This window comes from Macaca nemestrina, chromosome 12 (genome assembly GCF_043159975.1).
Source record: "Macaca nemestrina isolate mMacNem1 chromosome 12, mMacNem.hap1, whole genome shotgun sequence".
NCBI classification, from domain to species: domain Eukaryota; kingdom Metazoa; phylum Chordata; class Mammalia; order Primates; family Cercopithecidae; genus Macaca; species Macaca nemestrina.
The window spans coordinates 9705002-9722528 of NC_092136.1; the positions used below are offsets into that span (position 1 = coordinate 9705002).

At 51.3% G+C, this 17527-nt stretch overlaps 1 protein-coding gene and 1 long non-coding RNA gene across 47 annotated transcripts in view; one reads left to right on the forward strand and one right to left on the reverse strand.

Moving 5' to 3' along the window:
* Positions 1 to 17527, forward strand: part of LOC105469526 (neurexin 2) — a 117493-nt gene that overhangs the window by 17840 nt on the left and 82126 nt on the right. For 22 of the 46 annotated variants that reach the window (XM_011720642.3, XM_071074369.1, XM_071074370.1 and 19 more), the window contains 3 exons: positions 6331 to 6348; positions 11185 to 11214; positions 14141 to 14212. The exons of 1 other annotated variant lie outside the window; for it this stretch is intronic. In XM_011720642.3, coding sequence (XP_011718944.1) covers positions 6331 to 6348; positions 11185 to 11214; positions 14141 to 14212 — 120 coding nt within the window. Of the gene's footprint in view, positions 1 to 1228; positions 1248 to 6330; positions 6349 to 11184; positions 11215 to 14140; positions 14213 to 17527 lie in introns of those variants that run through there. 23 more of the 46 variants (XM_011720647.3, XM_071074362.1, XM_071074364.1 and 20 more) reach the window with 8 other exon arrangements.
* LOC105469524 (uncharacterized) lies at positions 837 to 11571 on the reverse strand. The gene is made up of 3 exons (XR_979954.2): positions 11480 to 11571; positions 9437 to 9560; positions 837 to 1045 (listed from the first exon to the last, which is right to left on the reverse strand). It is a non-coding gene; the product is annotated as an uncharacterized lncRNA (long non-coding RNA).

Consider the following 17527-nt stretch of genomic DNA (forward strand, 5'->3'; position numbering starts at 1 on the left):
CTTGTGATCCGCCCGCCTTGGCTTCCTAAAGTGCTGGGATTACAGGCGTGAGCCACCGAGCCCAGCCTAGGGACAAGGTTTTATCAGAAACCAGTAACTACCCTAAATTCCTTGGGCCACAGCTTCTTCCTTAAGCCAGTGTGTGCTGAGGGTGTTCCTGTATTTATCGGTCAGCTGTCCCAGCACAGAGAAAGGACGATAGAGATAGATCAGGAAAATCTCAGTTTTCCAAGCCCTTGGAGAGGAACCCATCCCAGAGAGCAGGGCATTATCCTATTAAAACACACAGCTAAGCCACATTTAACACATTTCAGATGGAAATCTCTTCACAATGTGTTACACACCTCTCTGCCTCCCTAAGCATAATAGCTGGAACGTGATTTAACTTTTTGCAGATGACTCAGGGTGGTCGTGATTCCCCTCAGGTATTACATCAAACTGTTATGCAGTGGTTCCTTCACTGAGGTTTGTCCCTGCCTGAGATGATGCCTGACTGCTGTATTTCTGAATTCTTATATTAGCTTTTTCTAGTTTTTCCATCTCTACCCTTAGGAGGAGTTGTCAGTTAGCAACTGACACCTCTCTCTCTCTCTCTCTCTCTCTCTCTCTCTGTGTGTGTGTGTGTGTGTGTGAATGTGGAAATCAGCATTCCTAAGCTAGGAATTGCTGTTAGAATTGTGTGTCACTAACAGTAGGTGGACTCTGGCTAGGGCCTGAGAGGCCCTATGAGAAAATAACAGTTCTTTTTTTCATTTTTGTAGAAGTAGCTTTATTAAGGATGCAGCTTTACAGCTCCATGACTCCTTCTATAGAGCAAGGCTACCTTCTAGGCAGTGTGTGTAGAATAGCCAGAAAATAACAGTTCTTAATTGCCCAGGTGTTAGATGTATGTTTTGGTTGTTTAGAGCCTTTTCTTTTCCCTTTTGTTCTGGTCTTCATCACTGTCCTTGATCACCCATCTGCTGGAATCCTGAGTTCATGTTAGGCAAGACATACCATCTATGACACCACCTCTGTATTCTGCTGGGGGAGTGAAGTCTTGTGTCTGAAAGTTAAGCAAATGAAATCACCTATGTTGGGTTATTCTGTCAGCTCTAACATCCAGTACTTGTGGTCCTGACAGTTTCTGTGGGTAGAAGTGGCTTCAGGTAGAATGGGACAGGCTTCTCTAGAGGGTGGTATAGAAAGCAGCTGCTCTCAGAACCCAGAGACAAGCTAGATGCCTCTATGTAAAGATGGCAAAATGGGTAAGTGCATAGGCTGCCATGGTTTGAACCTAGCTTTGCTACTTGTTAGCCATGTGAACTTGGGCAGTTAACTTATCCACATTGTTCTTCAACGTCCTACTCTGTAAGAACGTTTTAAGAACGTTGTAAGAACTAAGTGAATTAATATATGAAAATCCTTTACAATCCAGGCGCTATTCTGAATCATCAATAAATAGTACTATGGTTATTAGCTGTAGTGGTCAGGGAAGGCTTCAAGGAGGAGGTGGGACTTGGCCAGACCTTGAAGAAGGATGACTGAGTGTGAATTATAGTGGTGGAAAGGAAAGGGCAGGGCTTTCCCACCAGGAGAGTAGCGTACATGAGGAATATAGGGGATGTGAATTGAGTGGGTCAGGGCGTGGTGAAGAGACAAAGTTGGTTGTGTTCTATGGTAGATAAAATCAGAACGTTAGATTAGAATCAGTTTCTAGAAGTCTTGACTTCCAGGCTAAGCATGTAGCCCACTGGAAGTTTTCAGACAGGCAGATTTGGGTTCAAATTTTGACTGTCACCAACTAGCAGTGTGACCTTAGCCAAGTTACTCCTACTTTCTGAGTCTTGGTTTCTTCAGCTCTAAAAGGAAGTGATAGTAATATCCATTCACAATGTAGCAGTGGTGGGTAAAGGAACAATGGGGGTAAAGAGCCAGGCACACCCTAAGTGCTCAGTATATGCAAAGTGTTATTTTATGATTCACTCAACAAACGTGAGAATGCCTTTTTTTCTGAGCCAGGAGCCATGTAAGCAGCTGGATATAGAGAGAGGAATGAGGCATTGTCCTCACTTCTGGATATTTCACAGTCAAGTCAGGAAACAGACATGTTAACACACTTGCAATAGAGACTCAATAAGATAATTAATAATAGAATGTACATTTCTAGAGCTGGCACAAAAGAGGAAGGCTAGCTCTCCTTTGTTTAGAACAGAGACAAATGTATATTGACCTGGATCTTTTTGCTTTTTCTTTTTTTTTTTCAGAGACCCAGGCTGAAGTACAGTGGTGTGATCGTAGCTCACTGTGACCTCAAACCCCTGGGCTCAAATGATCCTCCAGTTCAACCTCCTGAGTAGCTGGGACTATAGGCGCACACCACCCTGTCTGGATAATTTATTTATTTATTTTTTTGAGGCAAGATTTTCTCTGTCATCCAGGCTGGAATGCAGTGGTGTCATTATGGCTCACTGCAGCCTCGACCACCCAGGCTCAAGTGATTCTCCCACCTCAGTCTCCCAAGTAGCTGGGAGTACAGACACGAGTCATTACATCCGGCTAATTTTTGCATTTGTTTGTAGAGACGGGTCTCCCTATGTTGCCCAGGCTGGTCTCAAACTGCTGGGCTCAAGTGATCCTCCCACTGTGGCTTCCCAAAGTGCTGGGATTATAGGCACAAACCACTGTAGCTAGCCCTTGACTTGGGTTTTAAAGGAAGAGTAGATTTTCTTAGCCAGCTGTAGGTGAAGAGTATTTCAAGCACAAGGAATATTATGTGCAGAAACATAGCATATTATAGAAACAGGAAGAAGCTGGGGTGGTTGCAGCCTGGATTGTCGCAGGAAAAGAGGTTAGAGGAAGGCACAGTAAAATTTCGGGTGGGATTTTCTGAGAAGATTCCACTTTAACCTACAGGCACTGAGAAGCTTTGAAGAGTTTTCAGCAGGGTCGTAACATGGTGGGAGTGGACCACTTTGTTATGCTGTGGTGTATGAATTTCAAGGTGAAAAGAGTGGCTGTAGAGGGCGTCATCTCCTAGGCTTATTAATGTTCCAAGGAGAGGGACTGATCAGGGCCTGGCCTCACCAAGGCCGGGCCTGGGCAGTGCCGGTGGAAATGGAGGGATGATAAGGATTTCTAGGAGTTTAGTTTTGTTTTTAGGGTTTTGGAAGGTGGAACCGATAGAATCCGGTGATTGGCCTGACAAAAGGAGCAAGTGCTTTCTGGGTGCCTAACTTGATCAGGGAATTTGGTGGGGTGAGAAGCGGGTTATGAGGCCCACCTTAGACATATTGAGTGTGAGAAGCCTATGAGACACTCAGAGACAGCGGCTCTAAAGGCAGATGGGTACATAGGTCAAGAGCACGGGAGAGAGGTTTGTATCAGAAACACTGAAAGGTTCTCATCACAGCAGTATTTAGTAAGGCATATCTGTTACCTGTGCCAAAAGGGTCAGGCTAGGGATGGGTAGGAGACTGACCAAGAGAAGGCTATTGCAGGAAACCAGGCACAAGGGGTGCGGCCAGAGGCTATGATGACCTAGGATTGCAGTGGAGAAGGGCAAAGGTGATTCTGCGCTCCTGGATGTGTATTCTTCTCTGCACCAAGGAGATAGATAACACCGAGCTCAGTGTTGCAGTGAGGCTGATGTGTGACATTGCATGTGAGAGTCAGTACGGTGCCCAGCACATGGCTAACTAATGGCATCTCTGGATTCTGTGAGGGCAGTGTGGGGCATGTAGTGGGAGCTCAGGCAGCACTGGTTGAAAGCAGGGGCTTTGCGTGGGAGTGGAGGTGTCGAGAATGGCTTCAGTGGTGGAGTTTAGATGTCAGAGAGTTGGCCAAGCAATTACATTGCTGGGTGGACACATGGTGATACAGGACTGGCACTCAGGGAGGAGGCCGGGACTACCCATGCAGGTTTGGGAGTCTCTGAGCACGAAAGTGAGCCATCACTGAGGACAGCGAGGAGAAGTAAGAGGAATGTGGAGGGCAGGGGCCAAGCCTGAAGGGGCCTGAGGTGGCAGGGGAGGGGCGTAGGTGAGTCAGCAGAAAGCAAAGGGCAGCAGAGGAAGAGAGATATGTGAGTTTCTAGGTGCTGTCTCTCCAAAGCCAGAAACAAACCAAGCCTGGTTGTTTCAACTTCCTGAGCATAGCATGACGTACATTTCTGGCAGGTGGAAATACGTTTTGAAATACCTGCCATGTTGGATTATCTAGAAATCACTACGCCTCCTTATTTGCACAGGTGCTGGTGAGACAATTGTGCTGACTGACCAGGGTCTTAGCATACTGGGACCAAAGAAATCCTGGCACAACAGTCTTCACGAGAGCCAAAGGTTTTCCTGAGGGCCCCTTTATTAGCCGGCTCCCCCCATAAATGTAATGTGATTCAGTTTACTTAAGAAAACTATTACTGGGCACTGTGGCTCACACCTGTAATCCCAGCACTTTGGGAGGCCAAGACGGGCCCATCACCTGAGGTCGGGAGCTCGAGACTAGCCTGACCAACATGGAGAAATCCTGTCTTTACTGAAAATACAAAAATTAGCTAGGTGTGGTGGCGCATGCCGGAAGCTGAGGCAGGAGAATCACTTGAACCTGGGAGGCGGAGGTTGCGGTGAGCCAAGATTGCGCCATTACACTCCAGTCTGGGCAACAAGAGCAGAACTCCATCTAAAAAAAAAAAAAAAGAAAGAAAGAAAGAAAGAAAACTATTGGATTGGATACATAGCTTTTAGGTGATGCAGCTGTCCGGTAGAAGCAGCTCTGTGTTGTAAAGGAGTGTGTTTGTAACACATATTGACATGGAAAGACTGTGTGTGTAGGTTTAGGAAATGGAAGATAGAAAGAGAGCTGTGTTCATTGCTGGCTGTGTGTCTTTAGCCACTGGAGTCACTGTGGGGTGGTGGTGTGTGTGTCTAGTGTTATATAGTAGATTACTGTGCAGGTATTGGTGCTTGCATTCAGCCTGTGTATGTGCGTGGATTATGGGAGTGGTATAAGGTATGACAAATGACTGTGTTTGTTTTCAGAGTATAGCTACCTCTCCGTGAGTAAATGAACACATATCACCAAATGGGGTTGGAGGTAGGAGGAGATAGTGTGTGCATGCGTGAGTGTGTACTGGATAGTTGTGTGTACACAAGTGTGTATCCTGGGGCCTGCACATGCAAGTATGTGTTTCCCCACTGGGTTTGTGTGTTTGTAGATTGTGCTGTTTCCCCCTTCCTGCTTATTGCTTCATCTAAAGGCTCCCAGGAGGTGGGCACATGGCAAATGTTTGGAACTGGGGGCACCTCCATCCTCTTACAAAGCAGATCAGAGTCCAGCCTGCTTGAGGAGTTATAGCTTAGTTGAAGGAATTATCTCCATCTTCTCTTTGTTCCGTCTTCTCCCTTGACCCATTTGGTGAGCTCCAAGGCCAGGCCCAGGCAGGGCCCTAATAGGTGAGGTCTGCCTGTCCAAAGAATGTGGCATGGTCTAGCTCTGGGCCCAGTGTGGCCCACTGAATTTGGACTCTCTTCCCTCACTGGCATGGCCATCCAGCCTGGGGAGCCTTGGCCTCATCCAGATGTTAAGAAGACATTTGTCCTAGAATCAGAATCAGAGTCAGAAGAGGCCTCAGAAACTATCCAGTCCACCCCTCTCATTTTTGCAGAAGAGGCAGTAGGGACTCAGAGAGGTTAAGTGAATAGGATGAAAGTCACACAGTGCTGTGTGGCAGAATCATGTTTTCTCTATCTGTGTCCTGATGTCTTTTCACCCCCGGGAGGGTCAGGGGCTGTAGGTGGTTGGGTCCTGTGTACAGAGGCTTTATATGTGAATTGTGTGAGATGGTGTGTGTCACTGGATTGCTAAGTGCCTATGTGTGTCAGTGTGTCACTGAGCATGAGTGTGTCTCTAGTAAACCCTGTGAGACAATTAGTGGTGTGAGTGTGTCCCCATGTCTCTGAGATGCAATGGAACGCAGGGGAGGAGCCTGTCTGGGGAAACTGGGAAGCCTGACTGCCACTCTTGGCCCTGCCTCAGATTCTCTGTGTGACCTTGAGTGGTTACTTCCCTGTCCTGGGCCTCAGTTTCCTGAAATGTTACTTGAGGCTTGGGTGTGATGGGTACTGGCTGACTGTGTGTGAGGTTCTGACTCAGGGAGTAGCTCTGTCTCTGCCTCATCCCCAACATAGCTGTTTCTTGAGATTTGGGCCTTCCATGTTGGGTGACTCATGTCAGGGTCTGGGTGGGCTTGGACTCCACTCTCCCCTTGGAGCCCCTGTCCGTGGTACCTTTGCTAACAGCCCTCCTTTTTCTTCTCTCTCTGCCTCTCCCTTCTCCAAACCTCGCTGGCTGCAGAGGAGCACCCCATGGAAGGTGAGTGAAGCCTCCCGGTCGCTGGGGTAGTGGATCTGTTGCTATGGGGATCCTACAGGAGGGGCTGTCGTTGGCTACCCAAGGACTCCCTTTCCTGCCATGTTTAGGGCCTCTCTGGAGAAGGATGGCTGGGGTCCTCCCTTGGCTGCCTTGCCCCACTCTCTTGCATCCCCTCTTCATGGGTTTCACAGGAGCTGCTGACCGGCCTTTCTTCTTAGGGAAGAGATGAGCGGTGAGGGTGGAGGGACGGGGCTGACAGGATTCCGAAGTGCCCAGAAATAATTGGGTAGACAACATTTAGCCCAGCCCAAGTTAAGAAACTTGGAAAGGCAATTTTGCCAGATGCTGGGGCAGGCTGGGGTGGGCTGTTGCCCCAGAAACCTGTGCTTGGGGGAAATCTGCCCTGGAGTCTGGTGCCACTGTGCAGGGCTCAGGGGACTGGAGGGTGGTGGAGTGCACTGGCAGAGTAGGGGGTTGGGGGTGTATAGTTGGGGCAGCTTCTCTGCCCCACTGTGACCAGCACTTGCCACTTGCATCAGGCCCCTAGCCGCTGCCCTACAGGTTGCTAGGTAGGAGTGGTCTGCTTCTTCCTTCATCCAGGTCAGAGGGCAAGGGTAGGGCTTCTGCCTCTCTCTGAGATCTCTCTGTTCTTTCTCTATCTCCTGTTTTGTTGGCCTCTTCTCCCTGTCCAGTTTCTGTCTTTACCTCCTTTTCTCTACGACTCTGTCCCTGGACCATGTGTCTCTCCTTCCCCAGGCTCTCTCTGGGTTTCTGTCATTCTCTGACTCTTTCTCTAGCAGTTTGGCTTTCCCTGTGTTTCTTTTCCTTCTCTGGGGTGGACTGAGAGCGGGAAGAAGGTAGTCCTGGCTTGAAGGCTGTGTTGAAGATCAGCTCACATAGCCACCATGAAGAAGGCTGCAGAGCAGGCATGAGGTGGCATCCTAGTCCCTTCTCCTGGGAAGGAGGAGTGGGAGGGCAAGGGTGTCCCTGGGGAGGAGCAGAGGAAAGTGCCAAGGATGCAGTAGTCATGGGAAAGAAAGGCAGCAAAGGGCTCTTTGCCTGAGTGTGGGGCTGGAACCCATTTTCCTTGTGATGTCCATGGTCTGACTTGTCTCTCTTGGAAATCTCTTCTCCTTGGGGTCCTCAGGTTTCCTGGGCCCAGCTGGCCGATGTGTGTGTGTGTGTGTGTGTGTGTGTGTGTGTATGTATATGTGTGTATGTATGTCTGCATACACATACATTTATACAGCTCTGCTGGTCTGTGTGTCTCTGTGCACGCCTCAGGATATATGCTGTGTACACGTAACATGATTTTGTGTCTGAGTGTGTGGGTATGCTCTGCGCCTCCATCGATGCATATGTGGTGTGGCCCACATTTCTGTATGCCTGTGTAGAGCATCAGCATCTTTGTGTGTCTGCATCTGTGTTTGCATCTCCGTGTGTCAGTGTTTACCTCTGTGTGTATGTCAGAGAGAGAGTCTGCATGTCTGGGTGGACGCAGCCTTCTGAGGGCTGGAGATAAGATTTAGTGCTGATGTGACTTTTACTTGCTCTTGATGTCATGTCTCCTCCGGAACAAAGGGAGAGATGGAGGGAGGAAGAGAGAAAGGGAAAAAATGGTGGAGGAGAGAAAAAAGGAAGGAGCAGAGAGATGGAGGAAGGAGAGGGGGCAAGTGAAGGGGTGGGAAGAGAAAGACTCAAGCCTCAAGCTGTAGGGAGGGGCAGGAATGGGGAACAACTTGGCCAAAAGAAGAAAGGCAGGGGGGCACTTGGGAAGAAGGAGTCTGGCGGGAGTAGGGGAGAGGAAAGGGGCTGATAGACAGGGACAAGAAGGGAAGCTGGGCTTTGGGGACCCATGGGGAAGGAGGCCTGTGGATGCCACCTCACTGTTTCTTTGGGTGGCGTGGTGGTCTGCTGGTTTAGAGGTGGCACTGTGGGTGCCTGCATGTCAGTGGCTGTGCAGGGCTGTGTATTGGTGGCTGTGTGTGTGTGTGTATGTGTGTGTATACACACCTAGGAGTCTGATGCATCTCTGTGTCACTCTGTGACATGTCTTTGTGCCTGCTTTTGTGTCTCTTAACCTTGTCACCTATCACCATCTTTCTTTTGATGGTGGTCCTCTCTGGGGTTTCAGTAGGAGAGTTAGGGGATGAGACTGAAGGTGGGGAGGTGGTTTTAGCAGGTCGTGGTTCCACGTGGGTGGGCTGGGGGCTTCCTCTGTGGCACTGTGCTCTGGACCCTGCAGCCCTCCTTATATCTCTAAGGAGTCCTCTGTACCTTCACCCTCTTCCCGCTTGACACTTGCCCGAGGCCTAGCTTTCTCCAGGAACCCCAAGATCCTGCTTTGCAGCCCCTGCCGAGCACCTCCTTTTTCCTCCCACCCTCTTGTGGCAGGGCAAAGAGAACCAGAAGTAGCTGGATAAAGTGCCCTAGGAAGGGACCCTTGGCAATGCCATCCATCACTGCCAGTCTCTTCTCCAGTGGTGGGAGGAGGGGCTGATACCACAGGTGGATGTGGGGAAGTGAATACCCCAGTGGGGCTGGGGGCCAGGAGGAGGGAGCAGAGATTTCAGATTAGCGGGGAGACAGACTTTAGGGAGAAAACCCTGGGGCCAGCTGGGGCTGAGCCAGGGGTAGACAGGAAGGGAACCAGCCTCCCCTTCACCAAGATGGCTGGTGCTGTCACGCCTGAGGGAGCTGAGCAGCTGGTTGCCGTGGTGACAGAGGGAGACTGCCGAATGCTAATGAGGCTCGCGAGGAGCTGGGCAGTGGAAGGGTCTGGGAGAGAGAGATGTGGCTTCCCCCAGCAGCAGTCAGGCCTGTGGGAGACAGAGGGTGGGTTCACAGGGCACCTGGCTCCTGGGCTGGGGGTGGGCAGAGGCCTGGATTCTCAAGGGTGGGAGCCTGAGAGCAAGGCTGCTTCTGACAGGGAATGTCAGATGTGGGTTGAGGGCTCTGGGTCTGGGTCCTGGGTTTAGGGGGTTTGGACGGAGATGCTGGTAGTTCTTGGGGAAAGGGTTGGTGGCAGAGTAGGAGGGTATTCAGAGTAAGGAATGAGGAGACTCGGTTCAAATGCCTGGGTCCTTACCTGTGTCATGGATAAAAACCTACGTCCTCCCAAGAGCTGTTCAGTCCTAAGGCTGCCCTCAGTGGCTGTGGCCTCCTCCTCCAAGTGGCCTCAGACTCAGATGTGGGGAGAAACCAATGCCACCCTAGAGAGATGGGGCAAAGAGGGAAATGTGAACCATCTGGCCATGTCCTTCCTGGCCTCCTCACTGCCTTTCCTCTTGGAACCCAGGCATCCTGGCCCCCAGCTTCGTCTCAGAAATACTCGTAACTCTTTAACCTTGCTACTTCCATCCTGGCCCCAGCTTTCTATCCCTAGGGTTAACATCTCATTGCCACAGCAGTGGGGCTGGTTTCCAAGGGTGACAGTGGCACTGCAGGGCTGTTCCCTTTCCTACCCTCTTGGCTAGACACCACAGGGGAGTGAGTGGGGCTGGGGTTAGGGTTAGGAGGGGGCTCTGAGGTTTGGTGGAGCTGGCTGGACATCTCAGGGAGCCCTGGGGTCTCAGACCAGCTGTGGGGCCTGGTGCTGCCAGCCTCTCTAGGAGAGTGCGTTCCTTGGCTGGTGCCCGTTGGGGACAAGGGTACTGATCCAGTGGGCCAGATTCCTTCCCACTAAGGCTGGGGAGGGATACTTTGGGTTAGGGCTGACAAGGCTGTCTCAAGGGGCCAGTGTAATTCTGGATGGAAATCCTAGCTGATCTTCCTATCAGTCCATTTTCTATTTTCAAAATCCAGCTTTTGGGTCATTTGAGAGAGGTCCTGGCCAGAGAAAGGGGGTCTGTAATTTATGAATGATGTACTTGGACCTTTCAGAGAGCTGGGCCTCCTCCCATAGGGCTTGGCTGTCCTCTTTGGACCTTGCTGTCTGAGAGCTCTGAGCCCAGTCTCTCAGTGTCTCCGTAGATTCTACCTTCTCTTACCTGCTTCCTCACTAATTTTGTCCTCTTGAACTCCAGTTTCCTCTTAGAACCCAGGTGTGCAGGGTCCCTACTATCCCTACAGAGGTTATTGGGAAGGGTAGCTGGGAGGATTAGAACCCAACAGATGTCCTTCCAAACCCCGCTTTAGTGGGGGATCCTTTTAGGCCCGGGTTCTTTATACCCCCCATCTTTCCCCCTTTTCTGTCAGCATCCTAGGGGTAACTGGAATTAGGGGTGTTGGGGGGTTGGAGGCCCCCTTGCCCGCTTAATCCCATGCTAACAGGACACTCTCTCTCTCTCCAGGTGGCTTTGATTTTTGTGTTGTGTTTTATTTTCTCCTCCATCTGAATCGTTTTTCTCGTTGACCGTTTTTTTTTCTCTCCGCCTCCCGGAAGAAAAAAAAAAAGAAAAAAAGAAAAAGGAAAAAGCAACCCTCCCAGCCTAATGCTTCTCCTCCTTTTCCTTTTTTTTTTTCCGGCAAGAAGAAAAAAAGAAACCAAAATCTCCTCTCCCCCCTGCAGCGACTCCCCGCCCCCTCCTTCCTCCGGTTCTGCCTGTACCCTTTTCACCCTCTCTGAAGCCCCTAATCTCTCTTTCTCTCTTCCCCTGTTGTGCCCTCCACCCGCTGTTTCGGCATCGGGCCCCTCTCCTCAGCTCCTGGGCTGGGGCTCCCCCCCGATGTCTGTCACAAGTTAAAAAGGGTTTTTAAATTGTGGCAGCAAAAGCTTTTTTCTCCCTTCTCTCTGGCTGATTTTGATGACTTGTGTTTTCTTTGTTTCTTTCCCCTTTTCTTTCTTTTTTCTTCTTTTTTTTTTCTTTCTTTCTTTCTCTCCTTCCCCTTTCCAAGGTCCGGCTCACCTGACGTTAAACAGCGAAGGTATGGTTTGAAGTTTTGGTTTGGTTTGGATTGGATTGGATTGCCCCCAACCTGCGCCTGGATTTTCTGTTCTTCTCCCTGTCCCTCCCCTGTCCCCTTCCCCTCCTCCGCCTGTCCTGACACCTTCCTTCCTTTCCTACCCGCTTCCTTTGCCATTTCTTAATTTTATTTGGGGGGTGCTGGGGTGGGGGTGGGGGCCTGCCCTTGTCTGTGTGCTCCCCTCTCCTTTGCCCACCCTGAAGCACTCCATCCACCTACATCTCACCTTGGTTTCTGACATCAAGAGATGTTTGAACTCCTGCCGTTGTCTCCAGTCACCATTTTTTTGCGTTTTCCTGGTAGTATATCTTGCTTTTTTTGTTTCTCATGGTGGTGTTTGATTTCCTTCCAATCATTCTAATCATTCTTTCTTTTCTATGGACCTAAGTAACAAGAGAAAAGCATGGGCTGGAGAAAGAGGGTCTTAGGCAGTCTCATTACCCTCACCCTGCTACTGTGGGAGGCCCCCATCCATGACTAGAAGGGAATGGGAGTAGAGTTGTAGGGTCTCTGCCTTTCCACAGTGTGCACTCCCAACACCCTGCCCACCCGCACGCCTTCACCCTTGTGTCTTTTGAACGTCTCTTTTTTTTTGAGACGGAGTCTCGCTCCGTCACCCAGGCTGGAGTGTAGTGGCGCGATCTCAGTTCACTGCAAGCTCTGCCTCCCAGGTTCACGCCATTCTTCTGCCTCAGCCTCCCAAGTAGCTGGGACTATAGGCGCCCACCGCTATGCCTGGCTATTTTTTTTTTTTTTTTTTTGAGACGGAGTCTCGCTCTGTCGCCCAGGCTGGAGTGCAGTGGCGCTATCTCGGCTCACTGCAAGCTCCGCCTCCCGGGTTCCTGCCATTCTCCTGCCTCAGCCTCCTGAGTAGCTGGGACTACAGGCGCCCGCCACCTCGCCCGGCTAATTTTTTTGTATTTTTAGTAGAGACGGGGTTTCACCGTGTTAGCCAGGATGGTCTCGATCTCCTGACCTCGTGATCCGCCCGTCTCGGCCTCCCAAAGTGCTGGGATTACAGGCTTGAGCCACCGCGCCCGGCCAATTTTTTTTTTTGTATTTTTAGTAGAGATGGGGTTTCACCGTGTTAGCCAGGATGGTCTCGATCTCCTGACCTCGTGATCCGCCCGTCTCGGCCTCCCAAAGTGCTGGGATTACATTGAACATCTCTTAACCCTATTTGACAGATGATGACATTGAGGACCAGAGAGATGAAATGACTCGTTAGTGATTCCACAGCCCTAATTGGTGGTATGGTTGGGACTAGGCATTTAATTTTAGCACTCCTTTGACTAAGTGCCTACCATCTTTGAGAACCCTGGTGTTAAGTAAACCTGGAGACAGAACCCAGGAGTCCTGTCTGAGCTCCTCCAGCTCTGGCCTGCTCCAGTCCTCTGCTGTCACTGATTCTCTCTGAGCTCAGGGTTTTGGCCTTCCAGACCCTTTGGCACTGTTGGACCTGCCCAGTTCAGCCCTCTGTTGGGGGGTCATCTTACTGAGGAACAGAGTGGGGTCCTTAGCCTGTAGGCAGGACCAAGATTGGGCTACAGGGAGAAACTCGTATAGATATGAAATCTGGGTTGGATTTAGGTCTGGGGAGGTAGAGGCCTTGGAGTCTTGCAGGGATGTGAAATTATGGCAAGAAGTGTGGGGAAAGAGGAAGTCCCAAATGGAGAGTCTTCAGTAGGAGCCCTGGTTGGTTCACTCACATCCTTCTTGCCTCTCAGTGCCTGGTTCTATGGGTGCTGGCTGTGGCTCCCCTTTGTCATAAGGGAAGCCCCTCCCAAAGGATCTCAGAAAGCCCCCCTGGAAAGTTCCACAGCTCAAGTATTATTCTAGTTCAAGTTTGGGGATTTGCAACTGGGGTTAGACTAAGAGCCCATATAGGGACTTTTCCCCTTCATCACTGAGTTTTCTCATCCTGAAGCCATCCTGTGGATCTGGAAGTAGGGCTGGGTACCTGGAAGCCAGGTGCTGAGTATACAGGTTCACTGGCCGGGGGAGAGGTGGGGTGAAGAGTTCAAGCCGGCCTGGAACCCAGACATGGGTTTGGACTGAGGCCCAGGTGCTGCTGATGAGGGGGGTGGTGGGGAGTGAGAAATAACTCCTGAGAAAGGGCTTGCCCACATCCAGGCTGAGCTCCAGGCAGGATCTCCTTTGACGTGCGCAGCCCTTTTGTAGGCACGATGGTGGGATGAAGAACAGACAGGAATTACAGGAAGCCCCTGGAAATCTCTGGGAAGCTCTGGGGTCTAACTGGCAAAGAACTGGACGAGGGTGAGCTTCTGAGCACTCACTGTGTTGAATGAAGCAGGTGTGGATGGCCTCAAGGTGTAGTGAGAGCCTCAAGGACAGGAAAGAACAGAAGAGGAGCTTGGGGTGTAAATCTGGAGAAGTTTCTGGAGGAGAGGGGTGCCTGTGTCAGGCTTTTGAACGAGTTGGGAAGTGTGAGCTTGACCCAGCATAAAGGGTGTGAGCAAAGTTGCAGAGTGGTGGGGAGAATATGCCTCATGAAGGAGGCTAGGAGAAGGAGCGGGCAGTTGGAAGGGGGAACTGGGGGCCTCCAGTGCTGAGGGCTGGCCTGTTTGCCTGCTGTGGGGAAGGAGGGATCCTGCACTCATGGTGAGGTCTCTGTTCCTCTGCCCAGTCTCCCCGCCCCAGGCAAAGAGTGGAAGTCGGTGATCATGAGTCTGATGGGGTCTGTGGGGCTGATCGTCCTTGGTTTGTCAAGCAGCTCCTTCCTTAGAGGTATTGAAGGCAAGGGAGTCCCCAGAAAAGTCCCTGCAAGCAGCACCTCCACCCTGGAGAGGGCCCTTCATCCCCTCAAGGCTGGGGAGGGACTGGCTCGGTAGCCCCTGTGCCTGACTCCCCAATTCTGCTTCTCCAGTAGGGTCCTTACTGTTCTCCGAGGGGGGGGCCGGGAGAGGAGGAGCCGGCGATGTGCACCAGTCAACAAAAGGTCAGTGATCCCCATGGTCCCTAGAGAGCCTAGCCCTCATCCTGCTGCAGGCTAACTGTGCTTCCTGGGGGGAAGCCAAGTCAATGCAGGCACATCCCCTTGTCCTCTCTGAGGCCTGTGGGAACTGATGGGCCTGCTCCCTGAGTGCCATTCCAAAGGCCCCATTAGCTGCCCTGGTGTGAAGGGCCACACACCTCCATTTCTTTCACAAAGCCCAGTTGTTCTGATGACCTCTTTGTAGACCACAGGTATCTTTTTTTGTGGCAGTTGTTCAGGCTGATCCCTAGGAAGTGTCTGTTTCTTTGGTAAGGCAACCAGGCAGCAGGGCAACCCCAATTTAACCATCAAATTCTGGAAGCCTGCTAGGTGCCCAGTCCAGAGAGATTCTGGTTGGGAGCTGTGGCCAGCACAGGGCCTTTAAGCCTGCTTGGGGGCTCTAGCTCCTTTTTCTGTACTGAAGCTGCCTCTCTTAAGATAATCTCTTTCCTAAGAAGTTTGTAAGCCACTATAACATAGTCCTCAAGGAACTCCAGTGGGTGCCAAGCACTGGGGCTATGGAGTCCTATTTCCATTCTTTAGTCTGCTCTTCTGTTTGCCTGGATTTCTGCCATCCTTGTCCTCTCTCCAATGACTTGGTGTGTCTCTTTTGTCTGACTCTTAAAAAAGCAGCCAGGCCATCCACACTGGAAGTCTCCTTGAACACCCCAGGCGGACCTGGTCACTTCCGGTGTTTCCTTTGTCCACACTTCCACTAGAAGGCTCATCACACTGTATCATAACTGTCACTTTGCCTGTTTGCTTCCCAAACTAGACCAAGCTCCCTGAGGCCGGGGATTGGATATTTTTGTTCCTATGCCCCTGGTCCTTTACACAGCTCTTGGCACATAAGTAGCTGTGTGCTCAGCAAATTTATCTTACATGAGCCGATAGGCTCTGTTCCCAAGGGGCTGATTGATGTTCTAACAAATAACTACAATAAAGTATGGTCCATGCAAAGTATTTGAAAAGTATAGGCTCTTTTGAGAGGAGTTAGTTTATTCATTGAGGCCAGGCACGGTGGCTCATGCCTGTAATCCCAACACTTTGAGAGGCCGAGGTGGGAGGATCACTTGAGGCCAGGAGTTCAAAACCAGCCTGGCAACATGGTGAGACTCCATCTCAAAAAAAAAAAAAAAAAAAAGAATCCTTGAGAAAGAGAGGAGACACAGGGAGAGGCAGCACACTGGCAGAAAGTTACCAACAGGCATGAATCGTTTATTTGTGGGATGCTTTACAGTTGAGGAAGCTGGACACTGACCTTTCTCTTTCTGAGATGCCCACAGCAGCCTGTGCAGTTCTTGATGATCAGCTCCATTTTCCAGAGGGGGAAGCTGGGACTTAGAGCCCAGCTTTGTGACAAGCCAAGGTCACAAAGCTGGTGGTGGAGCCAGCACTAGCGCCCAGGTCTTCTTTCTCACATCACATTTCCTCTCCAGGGAGCAGTACAAGATGTTACTAGGCAATAAGTGCCAAGTGAGCAGAACAGACAGCTGTAGAGCTCGAGAGTAGGGAGGGCGGAGGGGGGCGCTGGAGACCTTCCCAGAGGAGGTCTGGGAACTGGGCCTGGAAAGGAGGCAGCTGCTCTGTCCCTCATGCATGGTACTCAGAAATGCAGGACCACAACAACTAGTCTCTAGCCACATTCATCTTCACTGGGGACACTTGTAGGGCTACAGACTCCCCAACTGTGGGAGATAAACGAGCATCAGCTATTATCCTCCTTCCTGGGTCCGGAGCAATTAGGGGCGGTAACTGTGCAAGCGCTGATGGGAGTTGTAGTTCCCAGTTGCGCCAGAGCGGCGAGATGGGGGAAAGCGCCCCCTGGTGCTTCAGAGCTTGTTCAGCCCAGATCTGGTTTGTGCTCTGCTGAGCCCCTTGGTCGCCCCCACAGGCTCACCCCAGTAGAATCCCTCCACCAGTACCTTGAAGTCATGCCCCGACCTCCCCTACTCAGGTTCTCTTTCTCTCTCCTCACCATCTTCGGGTTTTCTTTCCACACTTGCTCATCCTTGGTTTTCTTTTTTTTTGCTCATCTCTTTTCGGTCCCTCTTCTCAAAGGCTTTCAGGTTCTCTTTGGCTGCTCCTCAGGCCTCTTGGCGTCTCTGGGCTGACCCAGGTCTCTGGTGGCAAAGGGACTGGAGCCCGTGGAGGCGCAGGTTCCGGAGTAGCTAGCTTTGCCACCTGCCCCAGGAGACTGGAGGCAGAGCTGAGGAGTTGAGGAATGGCCTCGTTTCTCTACTTGGCCTTGGCAGCCACGGTCCAGCCCCAGACCCGCCTCTTTCCCTTTTGCTGGCCTCTTTTGTTCTGTCCGAATCACTTTTTCACACGGTTGCCTTATTCTTTTCTTTCTTTCTGTTTGACTCTCTTTAATGATATTTTCTTTGACTGCAGTGAAGGTGAGGGAGTGGGAGGAGTGGCTTCTGGTTGGGACTAGTACATGTGGCAAAACCAAGGTCAAACACATTCCTTTTTCTGGTCCTTGAGCCCCCTGGTTCTCCCAGTGCCTGGGCAGCAGACTTCGTTGCTATGGAAACAGCAAGGCCCCAGAAAGCCTTGGCTTCTGTTCCCTAGAGGTCCCTGTCCACTTTCATTTCTGGCTCTTTTCCCATCTCCTGTACCTGTCCCCGCAGGGCTTGCTCCTTTATCCAGATAGCCGTGCTCATCCCCTCTTGCTCCCTCACAGTCCTGAGCCTTCTTCATTTCTTGTCTGTCTTTGCGATGGTTCACCTTTCCCCGGCTCTGCCCCACCTCCCTCCTCCTTGCCATTTTTCCCTGCTTTCCCCTCTTGTCTCTGCTGGGGTCCTCACTTTTGCTTTCTGGCCCTCCCCACTGGTACCCTAAGTAGACAGAGGAAGGGATTCAGACTGTCCCGATGTTGCCCAGGCCCCCACCAGCCTTGCTGCCCTGTGGCCTCAGGAAACCGGGCCTTGCCAGCTGCAGCGAGTGCTGTGCCAGGCTCAGGGGCAGCAGCTGGTGCCTTGGCATCCGGAGGCAGTGAGGACAGAGGCTGTGGGCAGCCTGCCCAGAGAGAGAGAAGCAGGCTGTGTGTGGAGGGGAGGGGATCTGCAGAATCTGCACTCCAAGACCCCCCCTGCCACCACCCCACTGCCTCAACACATAGCACTGCTGCTGAGCCCTGCCCCCACCAGGGGAAGGCAAGTGCCTCCTGGTGGCCCTGCATGCACCTTGGCATTGTGCCTGTTCTTGCCTGGGCCTTGGGAGCATCTATTGAGAATTCCCGCATTTGGTTAGCTTGGCCTCTTCATAAAGACTCTC